At 54.6% G+C, this 16,635-nt stretch overlaps 1 protein-coding gene across 1 annotated transcript in view; it reads left to right on the plus strand.

The window, feature by feature from the left end:
* Positions 1 to 5,549: 5,549 nt before the first annotated feature.
* SLC9A1 (solute carrier family 9 member A1) overlaps positions 5,550 to 16,635 on the plus strand; it is a 28,451-nt gene continuing 17,365 nt past the window's right edge. Inside the window, exon 1 of the mRNA XM_027740282.2 lies at positions 5,550 to 5,903. Within this exon, the coding sequence (XP_027596083.2) occupies positions 5,567 to 5,903 (337 nt within the window). The 5' untranslated portion in view covers positions 5,550 to 5,566. The remainder of the gene's footprint in view (positions 5,904 to 16,635) is intronic.

The following is a 16,635-nucleotide window of genomic DNA, read 5'->3' on the forward strand; positions in this document are numbered from 1 at the left end:
TCCGGGGCTCCGCTGCGCCCCCCCCAACCCCGCCGCCGCGCACCGCGCATGCGCCACGCCAACTGCGCAACCGCCCCCCACGCGGCGCCACGCCCCGGCCGCTGCGCAAATGGCGTAAGTGCTGTTCGTGAATAGCGCACCGTTTGCTGTGCGCCGCCGAGCCGAGATTGACAGCTCGCTGAGCCAATGGGGAGGGAGAGAGCGCTTCCTGAGGGATGCACCAATGGTGTGAGGGGGCGGGAGCGTGGCGGCGCGAAGGGGCTGCTGGGAGTTGTAGTCGGGGAGTGATGGCGGCCATAACTCCCCCTCCCGTTCCCCAAGCCTGGGCGGGTTAGAAGCTCTCACTGTGTCTGGGCTCTCTCAGCATCACGGGCAGCTCGAGGTGTGGACTCGGCTGCGAGGATGGTGAAGAGTCTCGAGGGCAAGCCATAGGCTGAGATCACTCGGTTTGTCCAGGAGGCTGAAGGGAAACCTCATTGGGGTCTGCAGCTTCCCCATCCCTGGAAGTGTCCAAGGCCAGCTTGGACGGGGCTCGGAGCAACCTGGGCTAGTGGAAGGTGTCCCTGCCCATAGCAGGGGGTAGAATGAGGTGAGCTTTAAGGGTCCTTCCAGCCCAAACCATTCCATGGTTCTATTCCTCCTGAGGGGCAGCTCCGATCTCTGCTCTGTGTGAGCAGGGACAGGACCCAGGGAACGGCTGGAGCTGTGTCAGGGCAGGGTCGGGTTGGATCTCAGGGAAACGTTCTTCCCCCAGAGGGTGGTTGGGCACTGAACAGGCTCCCCAGGGCAGTGGGCACAGCCCCAAGGCTGCCAGAGCTCCAGGAGGGTTTGGACAGGGTGGGATTGTTGGGGTGTCTGTGCAGGGCCTGGAGTTGGACTTGGGTGATCCTTGTGGGTCCCTTTCAGGTCAGGAGAATCATACAATCCCAAAGCAGTTCAGGTTGGAAGGGATGTTAAAGAATATACAATTCCACCCTTGCTGTGGGCAGGGACACCTTCCACTACCCCAGGTTGCTCCAAGCCCCGTCCAACCTGGCCTTGGGCACTTCCAGGGATCCAGGGGCAGCCACAGCTTCTCTGGGCAACCTGTGCCAGGGCCTTCACACCCTCACAGGGAGGAATTTTTTCCTAAAATCTAATCTAAACCTACTCTTTTAGTTTGAGGCCATTCTCCCTTGTTCTGTCACTCCAGTCCCTTGTCAATAGTTTCTCTCCATCTCTCCTGTCAGCTCCCTTCAGGTACTGAAGGGCCACAATTAGGTCACCCTGTAGTCTTCTCCAGGCTGAACAATCCCAATTCCCTCAGCCTTTCCTCACAGCAGAGCTGCTCCATCCCTCTGATCATCTCAGTGGCCTCCTCAGGATACTCTGTGATTCTCTGACCTCTCCACGGGAAGCGAGTTGTGACCAAGCCCCTGTGGAAAAACCCATCCCAGCGTTTGCTCTTTCCAGCACGACTTGTCGAAGGGAAGTGTGCGAGAAGCAGCTCGCCCAGGCAGCACAAAGCTCGGGGTTTTCTGGAAAATAAAACTCCGTGGGAAGAGCCAGGGGGTGGCAGTGTTTGCAAAACCCTTCCCTTTGCCTTGTCCTTCGCTGGCCCTGCGGACTGTGGGGACGGGCCTGGGATGAAGGCAAAGCTGGTATCCCCTCTAGTCCCAATTATCTCAACGAACCCTCCCAAAAAGGGGGTGTGCGTAAAACGAATCAAAACTTACCAATTCATCCCTCTATAATTTATTTCCACAATTAAACATCCCCAAGGTCTATTAATAAAGTGTAATGAATAGTATAAATTTTCATTTAGATCTTAATTCCCTGGCTCCCAGATAATCCCAGCTGCACAACAGAAGAAAATTGCTACTTGCTTATTCCAACAGAAGGAGGAAAAGCCCCTTAAATCAGACAGTATGTGGAAGCCTGAGGACTCTCCCTTACACCTCCACCCTCGTAAATGACTGCAATGATTTGTCTCCATCTCATAATGCATTAACTTATTCAGCTGTTGTCAAAGTTCTTTACAGAAGATAATTGTTAATTGTTGCCTCTGCATCGGTCCGGAGTCTTTTAATTAAACAAATAATAATTGGGATCCATCACCACCATCCTTACAAAAGGGTTTTATCTTCCCTTCTCAGATACCATCCCCATGGGCATCTAAAGCTCCACAGAGAAAATCAGGCAGGCTTTGGATGCCCTTGACATGAAAGTTTTTCTTGCTGATGGAGAGAAAATTGGGGCGCGGGAGCCTGATTTTTTTTCAAGCTGGTGACAGACAGGAATAACAGGGCTGGAGACAAGGAGGACTTGCTGGTTCTGGATGTCAGAACTGAAGCTTCCTGCTGCAGTTTCGAAGTTGGGGAATGGAAACAAGGTGTTCTCCCAGCACTTCAGCTCCTGCACCTGGGGAAGTATCCTCATGAAACAGGGCGTGGGTTTTAAGGACATTTACAGGGAGCAAGGAATAAAACTGCCTGAGAGCTGGCCTTGCCCCTTTTTACAATGTTTGAAGGAAAACAATTTAATTCAGAAGGCATTTTTAACACTTTCAATAAATCTGTCTCCTTTTCTATCCTCAATCTATGCAACACGCAGGGGAAAAAAAAAAAGAAAATTCAGTGTAAAAAACCCACAACATGCACATAAAGTTCAATTTTTACACCCTGTGCCCTTCCCAGGCTAAGGAGCTTAATTCTAATTACATTCTCTCCCAGTGCAAGGATAGTGTTCCAGGAGTCACTCTGAGCACCTCAGCTGGGCCAGGACAAGCTGGAGGTAACTGGAGTCCTCTCCTAACACAAAGAAGACACAAAGAACTGATGAAGCCCCAAGGCAGGTCCAGCCCCAAGGCTCTGATGGGGGTATCTGCCACTGTCAGAGCGCTGCAGTGCTGATGGATTAACTTGGCAACACAGGTTTAACTGGGTATCTCCAGGTTTTCATCTCCTGATCCGAAGGAAGCAGGAATATAGAATCAGAATCACTGAATGGTTTGGGCTGGATGGTCTGTAAAGACTATCCAGGGACACCTTCCACTAGACCAGCTTGTTCCAGGCCCCGTCCAACCTGGCCTTGGACACCTCCAGGGATGGAAATTCTTCCTCCTTGTCAAGAATCTGCACCAACCAGATTTTTTTGCAGAGTTCAACAGTCTCCAGCCAGTTGGGAACCTGCTACCAAAGCAGCAAGGACTTCCTTTGACGCTTCATCCCCCTCTGGCAAACGCACAACAGCCACGTACCGAAAGATCCAGCCCTACCCACCCTGGCTGCCAACTGATCCAGGCACGAGGAGGTAGAAAAAACCTGACCCAGTTATTTCATGGGAACATTGTACCTGTTTTAGCTTCCAGGAACTGTTTCTGAAAGCAAACCAGCCCCCGTGTTTTCGCCTCAGCGAGTCTCTCGCTGCCAGTGCACAGTCCTGCCTCAACCCAAAGTGTACCAACCGCATCGCCTCAGCTCAGGCTTCTCACCCAGTTATGACTAAGCCCTTTCAAAAAGAGAAACGCTTCAGGATTTCTTGCCTAATTGCTAAAACAGATTAATTTGAATATCCAGCACATAACCAAGCGGAAGAGAGGAATTGACACACCTAGCTGGTTCCTGCTGGGGCTGATGATTCGCTTTAATTGATGGGTCACTGTTTGGGGGTGATTTCCACCGAGGAGCTGCAGCAGGGGCTGCTGGGCTCCCCTCCTGCCTGCCGGGAAGGCCTGCATTCCCTGCAGCCTTCCAAGCACCAGCGCTCTGGGAACTGATGCCGTCTTAAATTAAGAATGTAACCGATGCAAACCAACAGGCGTAACCTTCAAAGCTCGAGGTTTAGCTGCCACATGTCATGGAAAAAGAGCCCGTGCCTTCCCCACACATTGCCCCCCCCAAGGACTAGGGACTGCATCTTTACCAAAAGGCCCCTTAGCTTCTGAAGTTTAGCTAAACCAGGTCAAAACTCCCACTGGTCTGGACTGTTCTAATCACACACACATATGACACTCAGGATGTCGGGAGCAGAGCCAAGAAATCAGGGCGGCTGAGCCCGGCCACACAGTGCCAAGCAACCCCCCCTCAACACTACTCCAGTGGTTTTATTGGAGCCTTATCAGATTTCCTGGTGACTCAGACTCCGCTGGTGACCGGGGCGAAGGGCATGGCTGTTCCAGCGAGCACAGATGGGGTTACAGCTCCAGGCTGGGCCAGAATAGCAGCCAATGCCCATCAGACCCCTCCGTGTCCCACAAACCCCACCGCCCCGCAGCTCTCCTGCTCCCAGTGATACGCAGACCACGGCTGTGCCTCTTCAAGGAGCAAACACAGAGGTGGCTGCCGGGCTCTTCCTGACAAGCCAAGGTGCTCTGCCAGCCCCACAAACCCCGTCTGACTCCCCACAGGGTGCCTGGGCTGTGCAGCCCTCCATCTCCCTGCCACCCACACACTGCTGGGCACGGTGCAGTGCTGTGTCACCTCTCTGCTCCCTTCCAGCAGCAGGCACCTGCTCGCAGATCCCGTTTTCCTTCTTTCCTTTGGCACCTCCCCACCCTTGCATTGGGGTGCCTTTGATTCCTGCACCCCCATAGTCTCTCTGCATCCCTTCTTGCCTTTCCTCTCCCGGTGCCAGCCTTGCCTTAGCTCCCTCCCATTTCTCTGCTCCCCGCTTTGCACCCCTCACCTCCAGGCGCCCACACTCCCCCCTGCCCTCCCCTTTGCACCCCCCTCCGTGCACCCCTTCTCCCTTTCGTTCGCTCTCCCATCAGCACCCCAGTTCCCCTCTCCCCATTCCTGCTCCCTCACACCCCCTCTCCCCTGTACCCCACTTCCCACTCCCCGTGATCCTCCCTTTGCACCCCCGTCCACGAACCCCTTTTCCTTTCCTTTCCCCTCCCTCTCCCACTGACACCCCCAAATCCCCCTCTCCCCATTCCTGACCCCCACATCCTCTTTTCCATCTCCTACCCCCCTTGCTCCCCCATTTCCCTTCCTCTCCCTCTCCCACCGACACTCTCAACTCCTCCTCTCCCCGTTCCTGCCCCCCTGCACCCCATCTTCTCCCCCTTCCTTTTCCCTTTGCCTTTCACTCCCTCTCCCCCCAACACCCCCAACTCCCCCTCTCCCCCTGACACCCCCAACTCTCCCTCTCCCCAGTCCTGTACCCCCTTTCCCCTGCACCCCATCTTCTGCCCTTTCCTTTTCCCCTTCCCTTCCCCTCCCTCTCCCCCTGACACGCCCATCATCCCCTCTCCCCATTCGTGTCCCCCCCTGCACCCCACCTCCCACCCCCTCCCCGTGCTCCGCCATTTCCCTTCCCCTCCCTCTCTCCCTCCCTCCCTCCGTTACCCCCCTCACCGCTCTCCCCGTCCCCCCTTCCCCTCCCTCCCTCCCTCCCTCCGCCGCCGGCGCCGCCTCCCGCCCGCCCCTCCCGCCCCGCTCGCTGGGCCGAGCCCCGGCGCCGCGGCCGCCCCGAGCTGCGCTCCGGTACCGGCGGGGCGGCCCCAGCCCCGGGCGGCCCCAGCCCCGAGCCGCCGGCGCGGCCGCCCCCCCAGAGCCCCTCAGAGCCCCCCGAGCCCGCCGCCATGGGCGCCGCGGCCCTGCGCGCCCTGCCCTGGGCGCTGCTGCTGCTGGGGCCGCTGCTGCCCAGGCAGGGCTTGCAGGCCAACCCCATGGTGACCTCCGAGCCCTCGCCGGGCCAGCCCGCCCCGCTGCCCGCCGGAGAGATCGGGGGCTTCCCCCCCGCGCCCCCCGCGGCCCCCGAGGTGATCCACCCCCTCAAGGAGCAGCCGGCCAACGGCTCGGGAGAGGGGCACCACAAGCCCCGCAAAGCCTTCCCCGTGCTGGGCATCGACTACACGCACGTCCGCATCCCCTTCGAGATCTCCCTATGGATCCTCCTGGCCTGCCTCATGAAGCTGGGTAGGTGGGCGGCGGCGTGGGGGGGGGTCACGGGGAAGGCGGCTGGGGAGGGGCCCCCGGTGTCATGGAGCAGGGCCTCGAGTGTCTGAAGGAGGGACCGCCCCCCCCCCCCCGAGCATCACAGAGCGGGACCCCCAGCCAAATGGAACAGTCACGCCCCAGGTATCCCAAGGAGGGACCCCCTGAGCATCCCAGGGTGGGACCCCCCAGCCAAATGGGACAGACATCCCCAAGCATCCCAAGGAGTGACCCCCTGAGCATCCCAAGGAGTGACCCCCTGAGCATCCCAAGGAGAGAGACCCCCTGAGCATCCCAGGGATGGCCCCTCAAGCATTCCAGGGTAGGACCTCCCAGCTGAACAGGACAGACATCTCTGAGCATCCTAAGGAGTGACCCCTGTGAGCATCCCAAGGAGAGACCCTCTTGAGCATCTCGGGGTATGACTACCGCAAACATCCCAGGGTAAATTCTCCTAAACGTCCTGTACACCCCCTCCAGGCCTGCTGGGCTGGGGTGGGCACCCCTCTGCCCACGACCTTGGGTCTCTGTCCCGGGCCTGGCAGGCAGCAGCACCTCAGCCCCTCTGCTCCCCCAGACTCGCTCATCTCCCTGCCCGGGAGCGGGGCTGAAGATGCTCCGTGACCCCCGACCATCCCCTGCTTGGACCAGGTTTGCTTTGACACTCAGGGCAGAAGCGTCCGGGTTGTTCTCTTCCTCTCTCAGCCACAGATGCCTTTTGTAACCTTGGAGAAGTCACTTAAAAAGATCTCCCGGTGCTTCAGCCTCCCCTTCCTCCCCCTCTGCAGCGAACCGGGGTGGGCAGCTGCCTCTGCTGCAAAGCGTCCGGAGGATTCCCGCATTAAGGATAACGGGCAGCAGGGCTGGAAAAGTCACCTGCTCTTGGGAAAGCATCAGCCTGCCGGGGCGGGGGTGTTGTTGACAAAGTGTTTTCCAAACTTCTGGAGCTGGATCCATGCCAACCGAATTACCCCAAACCAGCGATGTGATGTAACTGCTCCGCACTCCTGGCAGTGCAGGGGTTGAGCTGGCCCCGGTCCTGTCCGTGCTGATAAAGCCAAGAGGGCAGGCGAAATGTTTGCCTGGAGCTGGTGAGGAGGGTGATTTGGTTTGGTTTTGTTGGTTTTTTTTTGTTTTTTTTTTTTTTTTTAAATTTTGCTCCTCGATTACCATTAGTGGTTCAATAACACTCAGGGCAGCTCTTGTGCTTACGGAGCACTCCAGCTTGCTAAGGGAAATCTTGCTTTGGGAACTTTTTTAAGCTGATGCCTGTTGTAAACTGTGCGCTGTCCTGGTCTGGAGGGGTCCAAGAGACCCCCAGGAGGTCAGATCCGTATTCCTAAAAATATCCCATCCCTTTCCCAGCTTGGTGTGAGCGTGAGTAGGCAGGTAAATCCCCGTTTTCACAACCCCTCCTGGGTGTTTTATTTTCGTGTAGGCGCAGGAGTGCAAACACTTCAGACCCGGAGGCTTGTCTGGGAGACAAGAAGTCGGGGCAGGGGGTTGGATCCATGGAGGTTTATCCCTTCCTGGCTTTGCCCAGAATGATTTTCAGGCACGTTCAGCTGGAAGGTGCCTCTCCATGGGGGGATCGCAGCCGTGAAACCTCTTTCCCAGGGCTCTCCCAGCGCGTGTTAAGCGAGCTGTGCGGGGCTGTTGCACTGCGCTTTCAGTCCTCCTGCCTCGGAGAGCAAAGAGTGATGAAATCAGGAGTATCTGTGTGCGGAAGCTGGTGGAGAAAGGAGGGGCTAATGGCCTGCGGCCCTGCCTGCTCGGGGTGTGCGTTGGGAAACCGCCGCTGGAAAACACCAGAATGGGCATCGGGAAGCGGCTCCCGGGGGGGCGTCCGTGGTGGGGGACACGGGGACATCCTCCCACGGGCACCCTCCGTCATCATCGGCCCCGGGGGAAGCTGTTCCTGCCGTCCTTGCCTGGAGTTGGGGCTGGTTTGTGCTGCAGGAAAAGTTATTTCTGTCGGGGAGTTCTTAGGTGTTACGAATATTATGCAACTGTGCGTGTTTAAGGGGTGTATTTTAGGAGAGGCTGAAGGTCTGGCAGGGGTCCTTGGGGATGGAAGGTGCTCTGCAGAGCTCCAGGGATGCCGATTATGCCAAAATCCACACCTTAGCTTACCTTAACCTCTGATAGGGGCTGTGGCAGCAGTGCAGTCCTGGGACGTCCTTTTCCTTGGCCTCCTCTCCGTGGTTTTGATGGGGATAGCATTGCTTGTTCATGTTGTCTTGGCATGTAGTTCCCAAGTTGCTGGTACAGCTCCCTCCACTCGTGAGCTGCTGCTCCATGTCCAAATCCCAGCCTTGTCTGTCCCGCCTTGGATCACAGGATGTTGTTCAGGAGCAGCAAAACAGGCTTTTTTCCACACAGGAATAGCTCTTACACAACCTGCACTGCTGTGTAGTACAAACTGGGATGGCAGGATGAGCCACACACATCTCCAGGCTCCCCTAAACAGGACAGGGTTTGGAGCATCCAGTTTCCATGTAGAGGAGGAGGGGGGAGATAAGCAGAGCAGGAATTTTCAGTGCTTCCTCCTTCCCCCCATCCTGCCAGTGTGAGTTTATTGGTGCATCAGGGTGACCCTGCAAAATTCTGAGGTGCCAGGGACAAACATCTTTGTTCTGAGAAGGGGAATTCCTTCTTAGGAATGCAGTGTGGGCTGTGAGTGACAGCTGGGCACCTCCTGACTTCCCTTCCCCAGCTCTTGGGGCCTCTGTGCTGGGTTGGAACTGGTGATTGAGCCATGTGTTGCTACAAAATTGAGAGTCTTCAGTGCTCTGAATGGCTTTGGGGTGTTATCCCCTGGCATAGTGCAGGGTGACCATGTTAAGGAGCTCAGAAGTGCTTACAGGGCTCTTCCCTGGGCCAGGAGATGCAACCTGACCCTTGTCCTGTTGCTCAGTTCCCCCTCATTCCTCTTGACACTTTAGACACATATTAAGGCTTAAATGCATCCAGGTGTTGTCCCTTCCAGGTGATATATCCTCTCTCCAGCAGCCCAAACTTTAGGTTTGTTCGAGGAATCCAAGGTGTGAGTTTGAGCCCTTCCCCTCTTCATGTCATTTTTGTAAAGTGCCTCAGAGGATGTTGGTTCCTGGAGGGTTCCCCACCGGACAGGGGATGGAGGGACTTGTCACCCCAGCATGTCCTGCAGGCATGGGCTGTTCCTGCTTTGTTAATCCCAGTGGAGAAGGGGAAGGCTGGTGCTGGCTGCTTTACTTAATAATCATGTGGTATTTTAAGACTGTGTAGGAGAAGAGGGGGTGAGGTGCAGCTACAACCATGTGCAGACCACATCTGGTGGTGACTTGACTTTGCCAGGAGAAACCTTTGTGGCTAAGGCTTGTTGTCTCAACCTGTTGCATTGCTGCAGGTCAGACCTCCCTAAAACATCCGAAGCAGAAGCCCTCTGCCCTGTATCCAAGGTTTTGCAGGGATATTTTACGGGTTCCTTCACCCCATGCCCGAGGAGTAGTTGGGAAGGGCTGAGGGGTTCTTAGCACGAGGACCTGGTTTCCTGACTCTGAGGATTGACCTTTCAGCTCACGTGGCTCCTGGAGACATTCAGGGGAATTCAAGTTTGACTGTAAATACTTTTCTGTTTCAGGGGAAAGGGAAGGAGTGAGTCAGGAGTGTAAATAACAGATTGTGGGCAGCAGTCCCTTTGCTGGATGTGCTGGGGCCCAGCGGGCAGAGCTTTGTGGTGGGCCACCAGCTCTTACCCACCTTGGAGAAGAGTTGGGGCTACTGTGTCTCCAAAGCACATCTCAGGCCCTTCCTTCTAAAGCCAGAAAGCACAGCAGTCATATTCCATTAGGAGCTGCCTTCCATCCAGTCCTGTTTTCTGTCTGCAGGGCTGTCTGTCTGCACCAAATGACTTCCCAGCCTCCTTGGGAGCATCAAGGGGTGTGATGGGCTGAGCTTGGCTGGAAAGTCACCTAAAATTTACATCTTGAGACCAAAGTTTGAAAGTTGGGTGGTGCCTCTACTTCTTTTCTCTGGGAGTCCATCTTTCTGACTGCAAGATGGAGAGAAACTTCAGTCTGGGGCCTTTAGTGACAGGACGAGGGGCAGTGGTTTTAAACTAGAAAAAGGGAAGGTTTAGATTAAATATAAGAAAGAAATAATTTACTTGGAGGGTGGTGAGGCCCTGGCACAGGTTGCCCAGAGAAGCTGTGGCTGCCCCATCCCTGGAAGTGTCCAAGGCCAGGTTGGACAGGGCTTGGAGCAACCTGGACTACTGGAAGGTGTCCCTGCCCATGGCAGGGGTGGGACTGGATGGTCTTTGAAGGTCCCTTCCAACCCAAACCATTCTGGGATTCTGTGACCCCGGGTGCCCACCAAACCACTCTCTCACTCCCCTCCTCAGCAGGATGGGATGGGAGACCCTAGGATGGAAAAAACCCTCATGGGTCAAGATAAAGGCAGTTTAATAAAGCAAAAGCAAAGGTCATGTGCAGAAACAAAGGGAAACAAAAGATTTATTCTCTACTTCCCATCAGCAGGCGATGTCCAGCCGCTTCCCAGGAAGGAGGGCTTCAGTACACGCATAGTGGCTGCTCCGGAAGGCAAATGTCATAATAACAAATATCCACCCCACTTCCTCCTTTCTCTGGGCTTTTATGTGGTATGGAGTATCCCTTTGGTCAGTTTGGGGCAGCTGTCCTGGCAGTCCCTCCCAGGATCATGCCCACCACCGGCCTCCTGGTGAGGGGGGAATGTCGAAGGTATCCTTGATGCTGCGAGCCCTGCTGAGCAGTAGCCAAAACACCGGGGTGTTATAAACCCCCTTCCAGCCACTGTGAGGGCAAAATGAACTCCAGCTCAGCCAGAGCCAGCACATGGGGACTCGATTTCCTGCGTGTCCACGCCGGTGACTGTGGCGGAGGGTCCCTGCAGGGCACGACTTCACAGCTGAGCTCCCCGGCTCGCTGACGCGCCAGACGCGCGCGCTGCCGGTTGGGTTTGGAGCCTGTAGCAATCACTGAGTCATTGCTCTCTCTCTTCTTCCCCCTTCGCAGCACTCGGCTCTGCCGTGTGTGTCTGGGGTGTTCCCTCTCCCTCCAGATCGTCTGACAGCTGCCAGCACCAACCAGAAACGTCCCCAGTGTGTGATTGTAGGGCTGGTGTAAAGCGAGCCGGGGACGGAGTCGGTGCTCAGCCCAGAGCCGTGGGCACGCGGGGACACGCTGCTGCTCTGGGGGTGACTTGGTGTCACATCTCGGCCCGCTGTACCAGCACAGCTCTGGTGCTCAGTCCAGTGGCACCAGTCGCCTTTGGCCAGTTCCAGCTGCCCCCCGTCGCTGCTGGTGTCTGGGGAGGAACAAGATTAAGGAAGTTCCCGGTGCCTGCAGGCGGGTGATAGGAGCTGGGGAAAGAAGAGCAGAACACGATGGGTGCAAGTGGGGTGGTGGAGCCTCATGAAAGCTCAAGCTGTGGTGGGGTGGCTCCTGCGCATGGAGGAGAAGGGACAGCTTTTAAATTGCCAGAAAAATGTTTTTGGAAGCTGGCAGCTGCTGGCTGGCAGTAGCATCTGGGTGCTAAAACACTTGGGTGCTAAAAAACTTGGGTGCTTTTCAAAATGTTTTTAGTGGCCCACACCCGTCCTCTGAAACCAGGGCTTTTGGAGGGGCCACCCTGAGGTCTTACAGTTGAGGAACTTGAGGGGTTTTTTTGGGTGAGGGATGATAAGCAGGGTAGGAAACCTGTTGTGGTGGTGGCACAGGATGTAGGAACCGGATCTTGAGGCCAGACACAGCAGAAACACCCCGGAGCAAAGCCGCCAGCATGGGGACATCGCTGTTGGTGCCACCTGCAAGGCTGGGAAAGGGGACAGCAAAGCAACATTCCAAGAAGTGCTTTGCCCCGTGATGGAAATACGTGTGTGTGTGTGACGTGGGATGAGCATGACAGGGGTTATCTGTGTCACCCTTCTGCCGCCCCAGGGTTGGCTTCTCCTGGGAGCCAGGCAGGGCTGTGCTGGGCTGGCTTTGCTGGGATGGCCATTGGCAAAGCAGGGCTGGTGGGAAGGGCTGTTCCAGCTGGATCCTGGGACTGGTTGATGCGGATTCCCTCGCTGGGCTGGAGGGAAATGTTTGTCTTATAACCTGTCTTATCACATGTATTGTCTGCAGATACTGTGGTGGTGTGTGGGCTGGGATCACCTCAGATGCTTCCCTGCTTGTCTTGGGGAGCTGGTGGCTGTTCCAGGGGAATTGAGGCTTGGTGAATAACTGTTCGGAAAGGATTTTGAAATACTGATGCAGCTGGTGCCACAGAAGTGTAAATTGTCATGATAATGAATTTAAACAGTCTCTTCCAATGCAGACTTGTTGCATTCCTACTTCCTTATTGGGGAATGATCCAAACACATGCTCTGGCTCCCTTTCTCCCTGCTTTGCCATCTCACAAAGAACAGCCATGGCATTTATTTTTTCCTCCCTGCTCTGCCCATTGCTGGTGTTTGAGCTAAAAAACATCCAAACTGTTCCCTTCATGGATCTGAGAAAAACATTAGTTTAATTAGGGCTGGAAGACTGAAAGGTTCCTGCTGTGAAATACAGGGATGGTGATGGAGTGGGAAAAGCAGAACAGGTCTGTAATCACAGCCCATTCCTCCCTGGTGAGCCCTAATGTCCATTAAGGCAGGATTACACTCCGTTTGCAGCCATGGCTTTGCTCCCTGCAGGGACTCTGTTGCCTGTGGCAGCTTCTGGACCTCGAGGCCCTCAGGAACTGAAGCTTTTGTTTCATCCCATTTATCTTATTGGAGACCTGATGCCAGGGGTCAGGGATGGGCTGGCTTCCCACACAGGCTGGAGGTGGAATTTGGGATCTGGGTGTCGCCTTGAGAGTCCTGTGGCAGCCAGAGCCCAGATTGGTGCTGGCCCGGCTTTCAGGGAGATACCATGAAGTTCCCCTTCCCCTGAGACCTCCAGGAGACCTGGGGTGGTTTGTGGGGTAAGAACAGAACGTGCCAATATTTGGCCTGTTTGATTCCTGTCCTCTCTCCCAAATTGTCCAGGCACCCAGCCACAATACCCAGAGGTGCTGGAGTTCCCTTGGGAATTAGTGTGGTGAAGAACAAGTCTTTTGTCTGCAATTAATGTAGCTAATTAGAGTCCTTTGAGGTTTGAGAATTACACATGGGGGAAGGGGAAACCAGGTGGTGGTGGAGGGCAGAGGGTCCTTCTTTGGGTGACAATAATCCTGTGGCACCAAGAGACTGCAGCCCCTCTTCTGCAGAATAGAGACAGACATCTCTGTAGCACTTGTATAAACCAGACACTCATTAGGCTTGCAAATAAATACTTCATTAACATGATCCTTTCCCTCTTCCCTCCTGCAAGTCTTGGACTTTGGCTGTAGACTGCAGAGGTGATGGGGACTGTAGAGCCTTGTCCCAGGGTCGTGCAGGAGTTGATCCTTTGGTGGAGCATCATTGGAGCTGTGGGTACCAACAGAGGAAAAGCAGTAATGAGGATGAATTACTGCAGCTGCCTTGTAAACATTTGATTTCTTTTATTTTTTTCTTCTCTTTTGCATCCCCAAGGCCTAATTTGTTCAAATAAAAACCGAAATCCTCATGGAATACTCTGTGAAAACACAGCCTTGTGGAGCAGAGCCGGAGCTGGGTAACACCTCATCCCCACTCTGGCTTTGCTGGGCTGCCTGGCTCATCAGCAGTTCCTTCTCCCCTGTTTGGGGCTCAAAGCTGCTGGTGTAGGCTCGATAACATCCTCAGTGTTTTGAAATTAGGGCCAGGTGACTTCAAAGGGAACAGCAGTGGAGCAGGGGATGGTTTGAGTTGAACCAAGTATTGGTGGTTAATCCTCTCACTTCACGGTGCTGGTTGATGCACCTCCTTAGGCAAGTGTGCCACCACCACCTATTCTGCATGGTGCTTGAGATCTCACTTATCTCTCTGATTTTCCAACACCTTCCAGCTGCGTGTTAATTGAGGGATGGCTATCTTGTCACGTTTTCTTCCTCTGCTCTTTCCTCGGGCAGAAGAACACGTGTGTTCCTGCTTGGGAAGGAAGAAATGAAATTAAAAGCTCTGCAGACGGGCGTGCACACACTTGTTGCTGTGCGTTTGTCAGAAAAGGCAAGATCAAAGATTGAGCCTTGCTTGGAGTGGAGCAGCGGGAATAAATCTGGTGATGTGTCACCTTTTTGTGGTGCAAAAATTTGGTGGCACGTCACCCCATGGCTTCGGGTTCCTTCCCAGGAGAGCTGTGTGATTAGGGCAGGACTGACCAAAGGCTCCTTTGAAGTTGGGGTGATGTTGTGAGCGGAAAGTCGGAGAATACAAAGTACTTTTTGTAATCAGAGGAGAACACGTGTGTTTCCTTGGGTTTCCCAGGAGTGACTCAGAAACATCACACCATCCATGGGCTTTGTCTCCAGAAAGTCACAGTACAATCGACCTCGAGGGACACCACTTAAATTACACTTAACAGAGGGTGCTGCTGGGGAAATAATTCCCCTCTCTTCATCAGGCCTGCAAGACACACATTTGCAGAGGCAGACACTCTTTGGCAGCGGTTTTTTTTCCAGTGCCTGGAATTATTCTGCATTCTGGAGTCACGACATGCTAAATCCTAATGACGGATTTGGAGACAAGGCAGTTTCCCACCCCACTGCTGGAGATTTAACAGCAGACATGCCAGATTTAAGCACAAATTTAAGCACACAGAGGCATTTAAAGAGAAGAGCTGGTGCATCTAGCCCCGTGAGTGCCTCAGTTTCTCTTGGGAATGCTTTTCCCACAGCAGCCTTGGTCCCTGGGGGTGTGTTTTGCAGGGTACAGCTCCTCTCCTGTCTGAATTGCTGTGTGGTGGGGAGAGCATCTGCTCCCAGGAGCTTGGCTGGGTGTGAAATAGCATCCTGGCTGGGAGCAGTGCTGGAAGGCTGGAATGGTGTCTGACAGGGAAGGCTCTCCAGCCCCTGGGGTCTCTCACCAGGGTGGGATCTCTGTGTGCTGGCAGCTATGACGAAGGCTGGGGAAGAGGTGATGGTGGCCGAGTGCTCAGTTGGCTCTGGAGTCACCACTGGCGTGTGCTGAGAGTGGTGTCACTTTGTCTGGGCTTGCAAAGCCCGGTAGTAATCAGTGCTAATTGCAATTACCTCCTCCCTCCTGTCCGAGTGGAGACCAACAGGTTGTTTCCTGCAAAGCTTTTGTTTGTCTTTCCTGCCCGTGTTCCTGGTAGGAAATCTGCCCTTCCTGGGAAAGGCTGATTGGCATCACTCTACCTGGGGAGTTTGTCCATGGTCACCTCGTGCTGGCTCAGTTTTAACTCTCCCCAAGGCTTCGAGGGCCAGCAGGAACTGGGAGTTAAAAGCTGTGCCATGTGGTTGAGGGCAAGGAGCTGGGAGAGCAACTGGAGCCTTATTTTGGGTGACCAGGTGCTGTCTCTCCACATCAGCTTGAGTCCCTTCTGCTCCAGAGCATTCACCACCTGCATCAAACAGCGTGAAGGTTCCCTTTGCACCATGCAGATGTTGACTGGGAGGATTTTGTTCTAGAAATCCCCCGGCACTGACCCCTCCTAACCCAGCTATTCGCGGCATCCAGCGCCTTGCGGCAGCTGAGGGAATCTGAGAGGAGCGTGGCTGGTGAGGGTGAGTTATGTTTAGCTGCTGGTCCCTTTCCCTGGGGCTGGAGAAGTTTTTCTAGACCTTAAACCTCCCCAAAATGCTCAAGTCCAGCTGCTGTCACTGTTCTGATAGTTTTGAAGGATATGAACCTGGATGAGCATGCTGTTGCCCTAAAGAAGACTCAGTTTTCCAGGGTAAATGAGCTGTGCCAGGAAGATTCCAGCCTTGCAGGCTTGGCTGTGGGATTCACCCATCCAGGGTTGGTGAGAAAAAGTCAAAATGAGTCTTGGAGCAGCAGCAGTTTGTCCCTGTGTGCCTCTGTGCCTGCGTGCCCGGCTCCTGCTGGGTGAGTGCCATGTGTTGGTAAAGATTCATGCGGTTCCACCCTAGAAAAGCTGTGTGTGCAGCTTGCCTGGAGGCTCTGAACAGGTTTGGTGATCTCAGGCTGTGGTTTGGGAGTGGCTCCGTAACGTGCCCGTTAGAGGAATGTAGTCAGGAGGGATCGGGGTTACCGGAGCACCCAGAGTCACTGGAGGTTTGGACACGTAGTGCCAAACCCTGACTTGTTTCTCAAAGCTCAGAGGAGAACGTTGGGTTTGACAGCATCTTGTCATGGGACAGCCCTGGAGCTGCAGAGAGGTGGAGGAGAGCTTTGAAGCCTCCCAAGCCATCGCTGCTCCAGCAGCATCTCCAGCTGACTCCGTGTTTCTCTCCCTGCTTGAAGTGCTGTAGGCATGGGGTGACAGTCCAAGGCACCCTGAGCCTCTCAGTCTTTACCAGCAATTAGGTCTTTCTTAATATCTGCTTTTCTTGCAGAGTGTCCTTGGCTTTCCTTCTGGTGTGAAGGAGAAGCATTATCTAAACACAGGGCTGGAAATTGGGAACTGCTGGGTTCTCATGCCAGCTCTCACACCATTCACTTGGGGACTTGGGCAAGTCCATTTAATGCCCTTTGTCTCTCATTTCCTTTTTACAGCTGGGAGGAAATTAATACCAGCCCTGTAAAAGACTCCCAATTGATCTGTTAATTTCTTGTGAGTGCTTAGGAGATAAAATGAGGGTGACACGCTCGGTTCTCCCTGCTCTCAAAAATAAATAT

Source organism: Pipra filicauda, unplaced genomic scaffold, assembly GCF_003945595.2.
Source record: "Pipra filicauda isolate LSUMZ 115617 unplaced genomic scaffold, ASM394559v2 scaffold219_size1829416_pilon, whole genome shotgun sequence".
Lineage (NCBI taxonomy): Eukaryota > Metazoa > Chordata > Aves > Passeriformes > Pipridae > Pipra > Pipra filicauda.